This window comes from Monopterus albus, unplaced genomic scaffold (assembly GCF_001952655.1).
Source record: "Monopterus albus unplaced genomic scaffold, M_albus_1.0 scaffold40.1, whole genome shotgun sequence".
NCBI classification, from domain to species: domain Eukaryota; kingdom Metazoa; phylum Chordata; class Actinopteri; order Synbranchiformes; family Synbranchidae; genus Monopterus; species Monopterus albus.
Genome location: NW_018127920.1, coordinates 1,464,802 through 1,480,155, shown reverse-complemented (window position 1 = coordinate 1,480,155; position 15,354 = coordinate 1,464,802). Strand labels below are relative to the sequence as shown.

The following is a 15,354-nucleotide window of genomic DNA, read 5'->3' as shown; positions in this document are numbered from 1 at the left end:
TTAAGTTGTTACAAGACTGACAGTTAAGGAGAACAGACAGAAAGCATGAAAAATCATCTCCCTGGCATTATGCACCACTTTTTCCTAAAAGGTAATAGAAAAGCAACCTGTTTTTCTCAGCCTACACTAGTGCTGGTTACCAAGCACTGAATACATTGTGCAGTGGTTGCTATGGAGATGAGAGCCCTATACCTACGAGTGAAGAGAGCACTGATGCAGTGGGCAGGCTGTCGTGATGAGGTGCTGGGGCCTTAGCTCATACTGTTTGAGAAACAGAATTTTTGACCACCACTCGATATACTGCCTAAAAACCAGCAATGCATGTTAGAGGACTATACCCTGCCGTTTATATGTTGCTGTGGGAAATCTGTATTTGATATCTGTTATTGTGCGTATACTTCAAGGTAGAAAATGCAGTTGTTTATTCCTAACTCAGAATAATGTGTTGGAGTTCAGAAATTACATTCAATACAACATTATATTACAAGGGGTTCATGCAAATCAGAAGGAACTTGGAATTCTGCTGCTGCTCCTTTGCAAGAGAAGCTAGATGTAGTGGTGCAGGCAGATGCCCCGTTGCTGCCTCCCTTTACAGGTGTTCAGGGTATGACAGGCTCAGATAAAATCCCTAAAGACTCAGGATGTGCTGGAGGGATACATGTCCCAGCTGTCCTGTGAGCGGGTTCAGTATACTAGAAAGAAATCACATTTGAATGCAGAAGTGTTTGAACCTGCTCTGGATGCCTACACTTGAAGGTGCAGCAAAAAGTCTGCCATGATCCCACTGCCTCCTTGATCTTTAATCCCCAAGAACTCGCTGGCTGCATATCCTTGTTTGGTGTGTGTTAATGCAATGAATTGTATAAATGGGGGCCAAATGTGCATCCTTTCAGACAGTCTCTCCTTGAAGGCATTCGAGGAAAAATGAATAAAGAGCCTGACAGTGAAGGTGAAATCCTACCTAGAGTACTCTATCACCCTTCGTTTCGACAGATGGAAGTGGTTTCAGTCCCTGGTAGACTATCTGCCTTGCTTCTCATTATCCCTCAGGAGGAGCTGGAGAAAGAGGGCATAGTGGTTTGGGTCCCAGATCCTTTTCATCAGCAACATTGCTATGCTAGCATTAATTTTAGCATGTTGCTGCATATAGCCTGATAAGATGAGCTTTCATGCACCATGAGGCTTTTGTTTACAGCCTCACAGAGCAGACATAACTAGTCCTATTAGACTACTACTTTGACATCTGTGGTGTGCATCCTTACCACAGTGGCTGTTGTATTTCTCACCTCGGTCTGTCTCCTGTCCAGTATATGTTTGCCAGGCAGTCTTTTGGGACAAGTTAAAGTTGAAGACTCTCAAAAGATTATTCATAACACAGCCCCATTGGGACCGTCAAGAGGGAAGGAGAAACTGATGTCTGGAAGCTGACTTAAAATCTAAAAATAACAGAGTTTCTCAAAAGAAAATTTTTTATGGATACATTAGGATTAAAACAAAAAGTATAGTCTGTGTCTCCACATTTATGAGGACAGTGTGCTGCTCATGCAGGTTTTCTGGCTGCTGTTTCCACTGGTGCCTTTCAGCAGGGTTTTTAGCTGAATCTAGTATTTTGGCTTGAAAAACATCTGTCTCCCACACTCTGTCATGTGACTGCAGTGTTTATCATGTTCATGCAGCAGCCATGCAGCGTTGGATGAACAAACAGTAGACTGGGGACAGAGTAGTTTTCAGAGCAAAACAATCTGTGCCCAAGCATTTAGACCATATGCAATGAGACAATTCCACTATCCAAAGAGCAAAGACTCCCTTCCTGTCTTGGTTGTATAGGTGCCCAAAAGTTAGATGCTATGACAGTATGGGCTATTACTTTATGCATGTATTATGCATGTGTGCGTGCATGATCAAGTACATTGGATCTAAAGAAAAAGAGTCTGTACTGTTAGATTGATATAAAAGGTTTGCCCTTTGCACTCTTATGATAATATAACATAGACGAAGCTTGATGCAGATTTAAAAGTACCCTGTTGAGTAATCTCACAAACAGACAGTGTCTCACCAGAACACATTGTCTGTATCAAAATACAGTAAACAAGCTGAATGTTCTTCCTCTAAAACATTTGTAAATTAGATTTTTAATCATGCACCCTTTACATGTTTGTTTGCAGTCATCTTCTTCTTTATCTTTGTTACAAATTTTTAAATGGTTAATAACAACAACAAATGGTTACTAATAAAGAAATAACCTTCTGGATCAATGTGTGCTTGTGCATGGGGATGCAAGTACACATATGGGGACCCCCTCATAAATACACTGAAACACAACAGCAGTGTCAGTGCAACTGATTACCATCAGTTTTCAAGAGTCTGAAATGAAGAGAAACCAGTGACTAGAAAAAACATCTGGGAAAATCTGATCCACTACAACAGGATTTGAAAAATAGCAGAACTGTAAAGAATTCAGCACTTACAGTAAATGGGAACACTGGTATGGTCATCTTAACAAATTTATTTTACTTGTGAAAAATGACAATTTCACATAAAATTGAATTATGTTGTAGTCTTGTAACAGTAATATATTAATGTAACTGGTCTCACGTTTGCTTCATCCATTTTGCAACATGATATTTATACAGAATAAAAGAACCAGGCTGTTAAGGTTAGTCCCCCTCACCAGGAGGGTGAGGGAGAACTGTGGTAGGACTCAAGAGTGCCGACCCAGGTGCTAGTAAAAAGGTGGTTTAATAGGGAAGATACAACATAACGAAAAAAAACAAAAAACACGTATCATAGTCCATGTACATTTAGCAGCAAAGTAGGGCAGAGATGGTGGAGGAGACCAGGACGAACAGGTGAGTAAAGCAGACTAATGGTAGGAACCAGGAGAGTAGGAGGATCAGGACGGACAGGTGAATAGTTAAACCAACCAGGGGGACTGGCGAACAAAAAGGAAATCCACAGCACAGGAACTGTCAGCGTGGATGTCTAGAGACGTATAACACAAAACGAATAACCAACGTACAAAATGAGATCCACAGCACAGGAACTGTCAGCGTGGAAAACAAAATGACGTACAATACATACCACGGCTGTTACGGGGTATGCAGGTTAATGCTCCGGTGACGACGGAGCGTCTGCCAGAGGTTTAAATAAGGAGGAAGGTAATCATAGGAATGCACCCCAGCTGTGCGCAACGACAAACGAGTCGCTAATTATCAAATGCAACACAGCTGAGGTGCAGATCCCGCAGGTCGAGAGAGCAGAGAACACAAAAAGGTGGAAGAGAGGCAGGTCGCGCGGAGCGGACCTGACACAGGCAGCATATTTCATGTTGTGTGTTAATAGCAAGTATGTTTAGCTGGAGAGTAAAAAAGTTCATCTGTTTGAATAGTGGCGCATGCCAGTTTACCAGAGTTAGTGTCATATCAAAAGCTAAATTCCTTTTGATGTAATTTCCTTACACTGAGACACTGACTGGGCAAAAATATAGTCAAATTTGAAAATCATTTATAGCTTGTATTGACTTGGGAAGCCACGATCAGAAGGAGGGTGGTTCCCTAGAGATGCAGTCAGTTCTCATTAATGGGAGCTGTCAACCTGCTCTTGTGGAGCCAAAGTGATCAGTGAGGGGTAGGCAAACAGATACATTTATACTGTGCACAGCCATCTCAGCCATCTCACTGGTTATTCTCACCTTCCTCACACAGATCAGCTCCCATAAATGAGGAAGGTCAGCATGGGCTAACTGGTTAGGGAGACACTGTCTTTTTTTTGCTGTTTCACTTCTCCTGACCTGTGTTGGATGGGGATCAGTATTCCTGGATGCAGAATGATGCTACTTTTTTAAGTGTGAGAGGCATTCCGACGTGCCCTGTAAGCTGATGAGAAGGTTGAAATTAGATATGTTGGGCTGTGATGTGACTGCCATTCATCCTGATGAATGATGTAGTGGCTCTAACAGGAACATTTTCTTCAAACAGGTTCAGGTCAAACAACACTGAAGCTGCTGGAGCACTGTTTTCACTGTAGTCATACAGTAGTCACTGTGCCAACTTTTTCTAAAATTTGCTGCAGTGTTAGAAGGGCACCCTTAATGGCTGTTAAGCAAATAAAGTCAAGTTAACCTGATAGAGTGCTTTTAAGTGGCCAGAAGCCAAAAAAAACCTCCTCCCATTCCAGGTGCGTGCTAAGTAGAATCTATTCCTCTTTCTATGGTTTTCAGACATTTCTTTTTTTACTGTTATTGTCATGTCTGTGTTTAGGACTTTCCTTTCCTTTCCTCTCTTCTCCCCTCTTATCCGGGGTTTCTGTGGTCTTTGTGCAGGAATACCATGCCCAGCTGGAAGAGATGCGAGTTTCCATCAGGCAGCTCGAGGAGGACCTGTCGGCTGCCCGGCGCCGTAGCGACCTGTACGAGGCTGAGCTGAAAGAGTCTCGGCAGAGCAGTGAGGAGCTGAAGAGGAAGGCTACAGATTACCAGCATAGGATGCAGAAGGTCTTCACTGTAACTAAAGCTGTTAATGATTCTGAAATTTATGTATACAAGGTCTGTTTTTGTTTTTAAACACATACTGTTTTGGAGTATGGCTTAGAATTAGTCCTCCAAGTAACAGTATGATACTGTCATGATATTTAACTCACTTGAAGTCATTATAACATTTTTATCTTGCTGTCTACTTTTCATGAACATTACTAATATGTTGGAGTTTTCTGTATCTTCACAGGTCAAAGAGCAAGGCAAAGCAGAAGCAGATGAGATGATCACCAAGATGGAGAAGGTGGCTTATGAAGCTTCTTAAATTGTAATAAGATTCTGTCATTTGTCCATCCATCCATCTTCTTCCGCTTATCTGGAACCGGGTTACGGGGGCAGCAGTCTAACCAGAGATGCCCAGACTTTCCTCTCTCCAGACACTTTCTCCAGCTCCTCCAGGTGGAGGAGCAGCAGTTCTACTCTGAGCTCCTCCCGGGTGACCGAGCTCCTCACCCTATCTCTAAGGGTGAGGAGCTCGGTCACACTTGGTGAGCTGCTTCACACTCGGCTGCAAACCGTCCCAGTGCATGCTGAAGGTCCTGGCTTGATGGAGCCAACAGGACAATGTCATCTGCAAAAAGCAGAGACGAGATCCTGTGGTCCCCAAAGCAGACTCCCTCCGGCCCCTGGCTGCGCCTAGAAATTCTGTCCATAAAAATGATGAACAGAACCGGTGACAAGGGCAGCCCTTCAAATGCACCAGAAACAAGTCTGACTTACTGCCTGCAATGGGAACCAAGCTCCTGCTCCAGTCATACAGGGACCAGACGGCCCTCAGTAGAGGGCCCCGGACCCCATACTCCCGAAGCACCCCCCACAGGGCGCCACAAGGGACACGGTCGAATGCCTTCTCCAAATCCACAAAACATAAGTGGACTGGTTGGGCAAACTTCCATGAACCCTCCACCACCCTGAAAAGGGTATAGACCTGGTCCAGTGTTCCTTGGCCAGGACGAAAACCGCATTGTTCCCAAGGCAAAGGACCTCTTTGCCATGGGAGACCCTGCCAGGGGCATATAGCCCCCGACAACATAGCTCCTAGGATCACTCGAGTACTCAAACCCCTCCACCACAAAAAGGTGGCGATTCAAGGAGGGGTGTCATTTGTCAGGATGACAAAACTATGTCTAGATAAGGGCACTGACAAGGTCAAATGACTTGATGGGTGATTGGATAAAAAAATCAATATTTACATAAAGTAATGACTATATTTTCTTTTATTTAGACCAATGCTGAGCAGCAGACAAAGATCCAGGATCTTCAAGAGAAGCTTGCCAAGGTAGAATAGTTCTGCTGGCATGATGAATGAATTATTCATATGAGCGTGTTCTCCCAAACACAAGAGCTGTAATAGCATTTTACACTTTCAGATGAGTGCATGAACTTCTGCTTTACCCTCCCTGACCTCCCTTTTTGCCTCTTTGTCCTTTTAACTGTTGTCTGCAGACAGAGTTGTTCTATAGACCCAGAACAACTAGAGTTACTGCTTAATTATCTCAAACTGAACAGTGCTGCTTCTTTTGTTAAGACATTTTTTGTCTTTTCTTATAAATGATTATTTAACAGTACCATCTATTCTGTCAAGAGCACCTGAGGTTGATATTTAAGGCTGACTGAGCCCAGATTTGAAATAGGTCTTCTTCAGACTCAGTGCTAACTAGTTTAGGGAATAATGAGCAGGGTTGGACTTTATTAATGATTCACCATTGTAGTTTGTTTAAGGATTTCATGTCAGTGTGTTTACTAGTAGCTACAGAACAGCAGGTGATACTGCTGCATATGGAACTGATTCATTTCATGTCTTTAAATTTGTTATTATACCTGCTTATTATGCTGCTACATGTTCATATATTTGTTTTGACTCAGATCTTGTAGATATTTATCAGTCCACAGTGGTATTGTTGTATCAGAAGTTGGACATTATGCTTTGTAAATTAGACACAGATAATATTGAAGTAAGTTTGTGTAAATAACATGAATGAGCAAGTACTCTATCATTGATATTTTCCCTTTTTATCCCTAGGCACAAAAGGCGAGTGCTGAGGCAACAGACCACCTGCAGAATATGAGAGTAGCTAAAGAACGCATGGAGCGAGATTTAGAGAGGCTACAGAACAAGGAAGACTCCAGCGACAGCCTGCGCAGACGCCTCCGTGAGACTGAGGTACACACCTGTGTCACACACAAACACACAACTTTGCATATATATATACTGTATATAATATTCCTTGTATCATGTCATTTGCTGCTTTGCAGTATCACAAACCTCTTTGTTAAAAGTGTTTCATAAATAAATCTGGCTTGGATATCTGCTAAGCACAAAGAGCCCATATGTTCTCTTGTAAACTTGTTGTTTTTGCACCTTCTGAGGAAAACTTGCACTGTGATGGCATGATAATATGTCAGATAGCCTGAATGTTTGTCACAGTTCATCATAATTTGAAAAGCAAATTCACATGAGTTCATTGGATTTTTTGTATATCCTGATTTGTGAAGCGACCTCATGGCCCCATTTTTGTCAAGTACACAGGGTAGTCCATCCTGTTGTATTTACTGCGTAGACACAATGTGCGGTCTTGAACAGAAGTGTGCAAGAGTGCAGATTCCAGCAGGCAAACTTTTATCTTCAGCATTGTCTCATAAGTGTTTCTCTCAGGACCCTTTACATACAGTATATAGGTCAAATACAGTGACATGTTATGGTGGTCACACAGGCCATAGCCACACCGCAACATCTTGCTTGTATATAAGTATTCACCTTTAAAAAACTTTCAAAGTTTTAATAAGGTCCTGGTATATGACCTTTTAATTTATGCAGTGTTGATGGTATATAGTATATACAGTCGTATACTTATTTTGAGAAGGATTGTTATATGAGTTCTTTTAAAATGGCACTTTACATCAAGCAGTAGACAATAAATTTGGTGATTAGCATAGGTTAATTTAGATGTCAGAATAAAGAAAATATGCATATGGTTACAATTACAAAGCTCCTCTCACACCATCACACATGAATGCAAATTGGCTAGTTTTTCTCTTTTATTGCGAGGAACTTGGAATAATGAGATAAAAACATTGCAGAGGTGCATCACTAACAAGCCAAATGGATGCATCTGCAGCAGTGTGTCATCAGTTCGTGCTAGCCAAATGGATGCATCTGCAGCAGTGTTTCTGAAGTAGAAAGCTTAAGTCTAATTTGCATTCCTGTGATGATTTTGGACTGTGGCTCTTTTGACCTGGGGTTGCATTTGTGAGACTAAAGGTATTGCATAAGGCAGTTAAAGCCTGTATGTGTGTGTCTGTATTTGTACATTACTGTTGTCCATTGTGTGCAGGATGGTAGGAAGACTCTTGAGAACCAGGTGAAAAGGCTGGAGATTGTTGAGCGGCGAGAGACTAAGCTGAAGGACGAGATCCAGAGCAAGGCCCAGCAGATTCAGCAGATGGCAGATAAGATTCTGGTAACCCACCTTTCATCTCAAGTGCAGAGCTAAAATAATCAGAGGAGGTGTGAGATAAACATAGCTCTCTGTCATCATTGCAGAGGAAGTGCTGTTTTACGTAATATCTCTGCAAAAACTCTGCTTTATCTTTATAGATGATCTGGATATGAACTGTTAGTTCTCCATACACAGAGCAGTGAGTTACACCAAACTTTTACCCCATTAGTTTTACATTGTACTGTTTAATTTTAAAACCCCTACACAGCCATGATACACCCACACAAGTGCTTTCAATTATTTTACTTCATTAGTGTGGGTGTAAAAAGACTGTATTTGATTGATATCGCTCTATCAGGCTCCCGTTAGTTTTGTTGACCTTGTTAGTGTGGGACAAATCACACCTCTTATTGTTCTTATCAGTACATAGCATGTAACTATGTAACTAACTAAGCTAAACAGTTAAGCTAACAAAATAGCCAAAGCAAGTGACAAACAACTGAGTGGGTGTGCAGGGGTGAAGGTTTTTCATCTAGCTCCACTAAAGTTTTTAATTCTCCAGCTACAGATGGCTGACAAATTAAATGAAAACCAAACATGATGTGTCTCAGTGAGGTGCTGGGCCTCCACGTGCCACCAGAACAGATTCACTGCTCTTTGGCATTGACTCTCCAAGTCTCTGAGCTCTACTGGAGGGATGAACATAATTCTTCCAACACATATTCCATCATGTGGTTTTTGATGATAGTGGTGGAGACGCTGTCTAACACGTCGGTCCATCATCTCCCAAAGGTGTTCAACTGGGTCGAGATCTGGTGACCATGAAGGTCACAGCATGTTATTCACATCATTTTCATCCTCATCAACCCATTCAGTGACCCCTCGTGACTTGTGGATAGGGGCACTGTCATCCTGGAAGAGACCACTCAGTTATAGAGATTTTTCTTTTAATTTGTCACTCATCTGTTGGAGTCCACTTAAGTCTTGGTCACAAAGCTGCCGAGAGATGGAATGAACAGAAATAATTAGAGGTGGCCTTTTGCACATTGATAATTGCTACATTATTTTTAGGCGTTCCAGTTTCACGACTTGTGTATTAGTTTTGTTTGTGCTTTTCCTGGTATAATAAGTCAAAATGTCAAAAAGGTCAATAAAACCTGTTGAAAGGGTTGACGTTACTGGTGTGGATAATGAACCTGCCAACTTCCTACATTCATAGTTACACAGAGAAAAGGCAATAGCCTTAGATTTTATTCATGCCTAAAAGTCACTTAATGCAATTTATGAATCTGTGTTACTGGTTGTTTTACATTAGACAAAGTAAGTCACTCTCTTGTCAACACTGCCAATATAATGTATCTGGCATCAAAAAACAGCTGTGTTGTTAAGGTGAGTGAATCGCTAACTGGCTCCACCACAATCAAAATACACTTGCACATGATCTAAATATAAGCTCTTTATAATTGCATTTTAAACTTTGTTGAGGCACATTACCAGCAGGAGCCTCCTCTGATTGTGATTAGGTGTTAGTGGTTTAGGAGTTCTTTGGATTGCCTTAACTAATCACATATTTATAGGCTCTTTTGTGATATGCAGTGCCTAACATATTTGTATTTTTGTTTAGGAGTTGGAGGAGAAACTGCGAGAGACTCAAGCCTCAGCCCAGCGGTTTGAGACTCATCTGAAGCAGAAGGAGAAGCTCTATGAAGACAAGATAAAGGTAAAATTTCAGAACACACTCATGCAGACACTATGGTGCTAAAGTCGCAAGAAAAAGTACTGGCACTGTTTGCAATTTCCTGCATAATTTTTTGTATAGATTGGTCATGAAATATGATCTGATCTTCACCAAAGTCACAAACATCAACAAACACAATATTTCTAAGCTGATAAAACACTGTCATGTCTTTATTGAACACACCCATTAAACATACAAAGTGATGGTGGAAAAGCAATGGCAACAGTGTTTTAATAACTGGTTGAACCTGTTTTGGCAGCAATAACCTCAAGCAAGTGCTTCCTGACACTGTTTGAGTGTTTTTATAAGTCAGGTAGTTCTAAATCACACCTCCATTCTTGTTTCATTGATTGGACTCCAGGTTTGCTAACACCTGACTCCAGTTGATGTTTAATTACTTTTTCCACCATCACTTTGTATGTTTAATGGGTGTGTTCAATAAAGAAATGAAAGATCATGACTGTGTTTTATCAGCTTAGAAATATTATTTGGTGATATTTGTCACTTTGGTGAAGGTCAGATCACATTTCATGACCAAATTATGCAGAAAACCAGGAAACTGTGAACAGTGCCACTACTTTTTCTTGCGACTATATGTAAAACAGCAGGCAGGTACGATCCTGATGGACTTACAGGAAGAGGTCTGTGCTATGTTTAGTGGTCACACTTTGGCTGGTTGAGTTATGGGAGCTCTTTAAGCCTGGGAGATCTACAGTATGTCCTCTTCACACCATTCGCTGCCCTGTTAAGTGATATCCTGGTTGTGGTTCTGTGGGGTGCCTGGCCTTGAGCAGGTGCTGGAGGCCCAGATGAAGGCGGATATGGCTGATAAGGAGATGCTGGAGTCCAGTCAGAGCAAATATGAGGAGGAGGTGCGGGAGAAGTGTAGCATCATCAGCGAACAGAAGGCGGTAAGAACTGACCAGCTTGGCATTGATACTAAGGCGTATTTTAACATTTATCACACTGACATAGATTTGTTGTTTGGAATAATGTGAAGTAGGTTATTGTAGAGCTCAAAATATGGATCCTTAATCTGATCCCAATTAAAGCTGTGACTATCTGACTGACTGCTGTATTAAACCGCAAGTTATAATGTCCATAATTCCTATTTAGACCATAAATGCTATGGACTCTAAGATGAACAGCCTGGAGCAGAGAATTGCTGAGTTGTCTGAGGCCAACAAACTGGCAGCCAACAGCAGTATCTACACCCAGAAAAACATGTAAGTGCTGATACACAAAACAGTTATCCTGTTGGATGGAAAGTATCAGAAAACATTTCTCTAGCCATGAAATACTGTACACAAGTGACAGTTATTCTGATTACAGTATATGTTCCAGTCATAATGGTATAATATATACTAAGATGAAGGTCTAGAAAGTTAGAGGGGGCGTGGCTTGTGCTAACTAATACCTGAAAGGTACCATATTTTAATCTTGTGTGTAAACTTTGTTGCTCATCTTCATGTATGGTTGTGTCAGGAAAGCCCAGGAGGAGATGATCTCAGAGCTTCGCCAGCAGAAGTTCTACTTGGAGTCACAGGCTGGGAAGTTGGAGGCCCAGAATGCCAAACTGGAAGAGCATCTAGAGAAAATGAGTCAACAAGAGCAAAGCAATAAGAGCCGTGTGATGGAGCTGGAAACAAGGCTCCGAGAGGTGGGGAGATTTAATCAGTGGGTGGAGCTGAAAGCTATGTTGTGAAGAGGGATTCATGTGTTGATTGGTGGATATATGCCTTCTCACCAGCATGTGACAAACAAGAAAAGCTTTCTGTCTATTTTCTCTGATCCCAGTACATTTCTTTCTGTTGTCTCAGTCTCATGTCATTTATCTCCAGGTTCCTAATCGGGTTTCTACACCAGGTCTTTTTTTTAAAAGTATCTACACACAATGTTTATGCATATCTAAGCATAAGAGACTTTCAAATGTTAGACTGTGAACTAGACCTCTTCCATCTGTACTGACCTGGCTCCAAAAAGTGGAAACACACCTGTGTATAATTGCTTTCCCCAGTGTGTGTTGAAGAAATAATTATAGAAATAATTCTAGTGCATCAGCAGGTGCAGCATATAGAGTGGTTGTTAAATGATAGTATACAGTATAGGCTATAGCTGCTGAGTTGGACGTTAAAAAAACTACAGTACATAGAGGTGACACATAATGATGGGATCTAATAGCATTTGTAGAGGACTTTTGTTTTTAAATGCTCTAGAATAGTCCATAAAGTGATTTTATTGGCTAGAAAGCTGAAACACTCTGTTGGTCCTGACTGATCAACTACCCCATTAATTCATGCGGATGCGTTATTTCACTAGTACCAGGCTTGGTCTTTTTAATTCAGACATAAGAGAAAAGAAAAGCACAATGAATCAAGGTGGAGTCAGAAGTGGTGAAGTGTCAGCTGTAGAGCCCTCTCCTCCTTGTGAGGAGTTGTGTCATGTCCCTGTCAGCATGTGTCGGACTGCTTCTTGGGGTGGATGCCCTACTCCTCCTCTTTGATGCTACTGTAGATGACCCACTCCCGTCTGCTTTTGCAGATTGGGCTGGAGCATGAGGAACAAAAGCTGGAGATTAAGCGTCAGGTGACGGAGCTGACCCTGTCGCTGCAGGAACGTGAGTCCCAGATCAGCAACTTGCAGGCAGCACGTCACGCTCTGGAGAACCAACTGCAGCAGGCCAAGACCGAGCTGGAGGAGACCACTGCAGAGGCTGAGGAGGAGATCACTGTGCTCAGAGTGAGAGCGAGAGCAGAGGAGTCCTGAAGATGATGTCTCCTTTGATGTTATATAATTTAGCCAGTGAAATTTGTCCCTCTCTCTCGTCATACCTGCTAGGCACACAGAGATGAGATACAACGCAAGTATGATGCCTTGAGAGACAGCTGTGCGGTAAGCTCTGTTACGTTTTTTCAGCCTTTCCAGGAATAGACAGCTCTTTTGGCAGTGATCACCGGCTGAATTGTCACCCATTATCACACACAACAACCTTAAGTAGAGACAGCGTTTCACTTCAAATGTGTTGCTGTCATTCCTGAATAAGTAGGACCTCATTTAAATAAAGTTACACTTTGTGGCTTTCTTTATTTACATTTTTATTTTTTTATTAATGCAATGACAACAAAAAAAAAGAAGTCAACATGACAGTTTAGAGGACATGACATGTGGACAGAGAAAGGGGACAAACAAAAGCCACAATCACTTATTCAATTTAAATTCTAAACAATACACCCTTAGTACATTTATAAAATCAATTCACTGTTTCTAGTCTTTGAGATTAGATGTGTGGTGTTAAGCACATCTCTACTCCATCACACTTGTCTTCCTTCTTGGTCTTTTTTGTGGAAATATAATACTAACTGCTTAAATCCGTGAGACGTATGACCAGGTCTCATCACTAATGTTTTCAGAGCTGTCCCAAAACAAATAAGGCCAGTGTTAGCATTTGTGATCGATTAGTTCTTAATTAAACTGTTTGTTCCATGATGCCATTGTGCACATTAACAGCTAACTGAGCTGTCATTAGCAAAGCTGCCCCAGCTGGAGCGGTAACAGGAAGATAATGACTGTGATCCAGTCATAGTGGTTGTTTGGCAGCTTCACATTCTGGGGACTTTTTTTATTTGTTTGTCGTGCTCCAGGGTGTGATGTACTCAGCACTGCCTGGAAGCACAGTGGTTTGGGTAGGTTACACAGCATCTCACAGTCCACACATACTGACTCAGTTCGCCAGAAGACTTTTAAATTTGTCGTTGTTTCAGTGTTGTCTTTTGCATGTCTGCAGAGAGATTTGTTTTCTCTTCCTGCTTTCTTTTACTAAAATCAGCCTTCTTGGCACCAGAAAATGTGAAAATGAAGCATCATGTGAAGCCAACCAACTAATAATAATTCAAGAAAGTATTCCTCAAAAGTAGCCACCACCTATTTATATAGCAAGCTACATCTTTCAGTTGAAAGCTGTTACTGTTGTCATGTAACAGCCAGTTACTGGTTGTCTTTTTGTTTATTTTACAGACAGTAAGGACTACTGTATATTAAAGGTTTTTCCTGTTTCAATAACTTTATGAACCTCTTGCATAGGTTTCTCAGTCCCTTGACCATTTTCAGTTATTTTTATATTATGTCATAAAATAATTTGGACAGAATGTTTAAGAAGCTTGTGTGCATTGACTAAACATCAAGACCATCATGGTCTTCTTCCTTTATCCCATTGGCCTACTTTTGAGATCCTCCCACTCACAAACTGTTCATAAAGCACTGTCCATAGATTCAGCTGGCCAGTGTTCAGGCAAACACAGCCAGCTTCTGCAACAAGCAGAGCTTGAAATGCTGCTCTATTTTTTACCCCACTAATACTTGTTGACCTCACCAGGAGGGTGAGGGGGAACAGAGGTAGGACTCAATTTGCAGACCCAGGTGCTAGTGGAAAAAAGGTGGTTTAAAACAAAACACATATCACAGTCCATGTACATAAAACAGCAAAGCAGGGCAGAGATGGTGAAGGAGACCAGGACGAACAGGTAAACAGACAAACTGATGGCAGGAATCAGGAGGATGAGGACGGACAGGTGAAAAAAAACAAACAAAAAGAGTGGTGAACGACAAAAGAAAAGCAACCGCACAGGGACTGTCAGCAGAAAAAAGTCTAATGCCACTTCGCTACACTTAAACACAAAACATACCACGAGATCCACTGCACAGGAACTGTCAGCGTAGAAATCAAAATCACGTATTCTGGGTATACACTAAGTACATGTACATTTGGTAATGCTCCGGCGACGGTGGAGCATCTGCCAGAGGTATAAATAAGGAGGGAGACAATCAGCGAGATGCACCCCAGCTGTGTGCACCGACAAACGAATGCTATTTACGAATGCCACACAGCTGAGGTGCGAATCCCGCAGGTCAAGAGAACAGAGGAGAGAAAGGCAGAAGAGAGGCAGTGGCTGCCAAGCGGCCCTGACAGATCTTTGTGTTCATCTGTTCAACTCTTTGGACCTGAGCAAGAGCCAGTTTGTGGTTTAGTAGGGGGTGATTCTTAACTATTTTTGCCACCATGTAATGTTTTATCTGCATCGGTTTTGGTGCTCCGTCTATCCCTGCACTTATGTTAGGCCGGTGTTGTCACTTGTACAGACAAAGCATACCATGAACTTTCCTCTTGTACTACTGTCAGGCCAACATCCCATAATCAACAGACTGCAATCTGCAATCTGTTCTTTGTTTTGTCCAACTCTTTTGTATTTTGGGATTTACTGTATTGTCTATTATGGCAGCACTGTTGCCTCTACCACCAGTGGCGCTCTCAAAGTCAAAGTCAGAGTGTTTATTTGTCATATGCACAGTTAGGAAACGTGTTTCCCTGTACAATGAAATTCACACATCTACATGAATGCCACAAAATACAAATGAAATATAAAGTAGATAAATAAGCAATACAAAATCTAAGGCACTTTAAGCAGCAAATGCAGCAATATAATAAAAATATATAAGAATATAATAGACAATGTATGCTGCATGGGAACAGCATGTGCAGCAGTCAACAGTCAATGTGCAATTATGCATGTGCAAACTGAGAATGTAAACAGTACATCACGTATTTCCTGGTAATAAACTCCTCAGCTGTTTAGGAGTCTGATGGCAGA

At 41.6% G+C, this 15,354-nt stretch overlaps 1 protein-coding gene across 3 annotated transcripts in view; it reads left to right on the top strand.

The window, feature by feature from the left end:
• Positions 1-15,354, top strand: part of citb (citron rho-interacting serine/threonine kinase b) — a 50,768-nt gene that overhangs the window by 11,198 nt on the left and 24,216 nt on the right. For 2 of the 3 annotated variants that reach the window (XM_020599212.1, XM_020599213.1), the window contains exons 5-15: positions 4,322-4,501; positions 4,722-4,775; positions 5,757-5,810; positions 6,555-6,695; positions 7,867-7,992; positions 9,596-9,691; positions 10,504-10,620; positions 10,826-10,935; positions 11,195-11,369; positions 12,251-12,448; positions 12,548-12,601. In XM_020599212.1, the coding sequence (XP_020454868.1) occupies positions 4,322-4,501; positions 4,722-4,775; positions 5,757-5,810; positions 6,555-6,695; positions 7,867-7,992; positions 9,596-9,691; positions 10,504-10,620; positions 10,826-10,935; positions 11,195-11,369; positions 12,251-12,448; positions 12,548-12,601 (1,305 nt within the window). The remainder of the gene's footprint in view (positions 1-4,321; positions 4,502-4,721; positions 4,776-5,756; positions 5,811-6,554; positions 6,696-7,866; positions 7,993-9,595; positions 9,692-10,503; positions 10,621-10,825; positions 10,936-11,194; positions 11,370-12,250; positions 12,449-12,547; positions 12,602-15,354) is intronic. The other variant, XM_020599214.1, reaches the window with a different exon arrangement.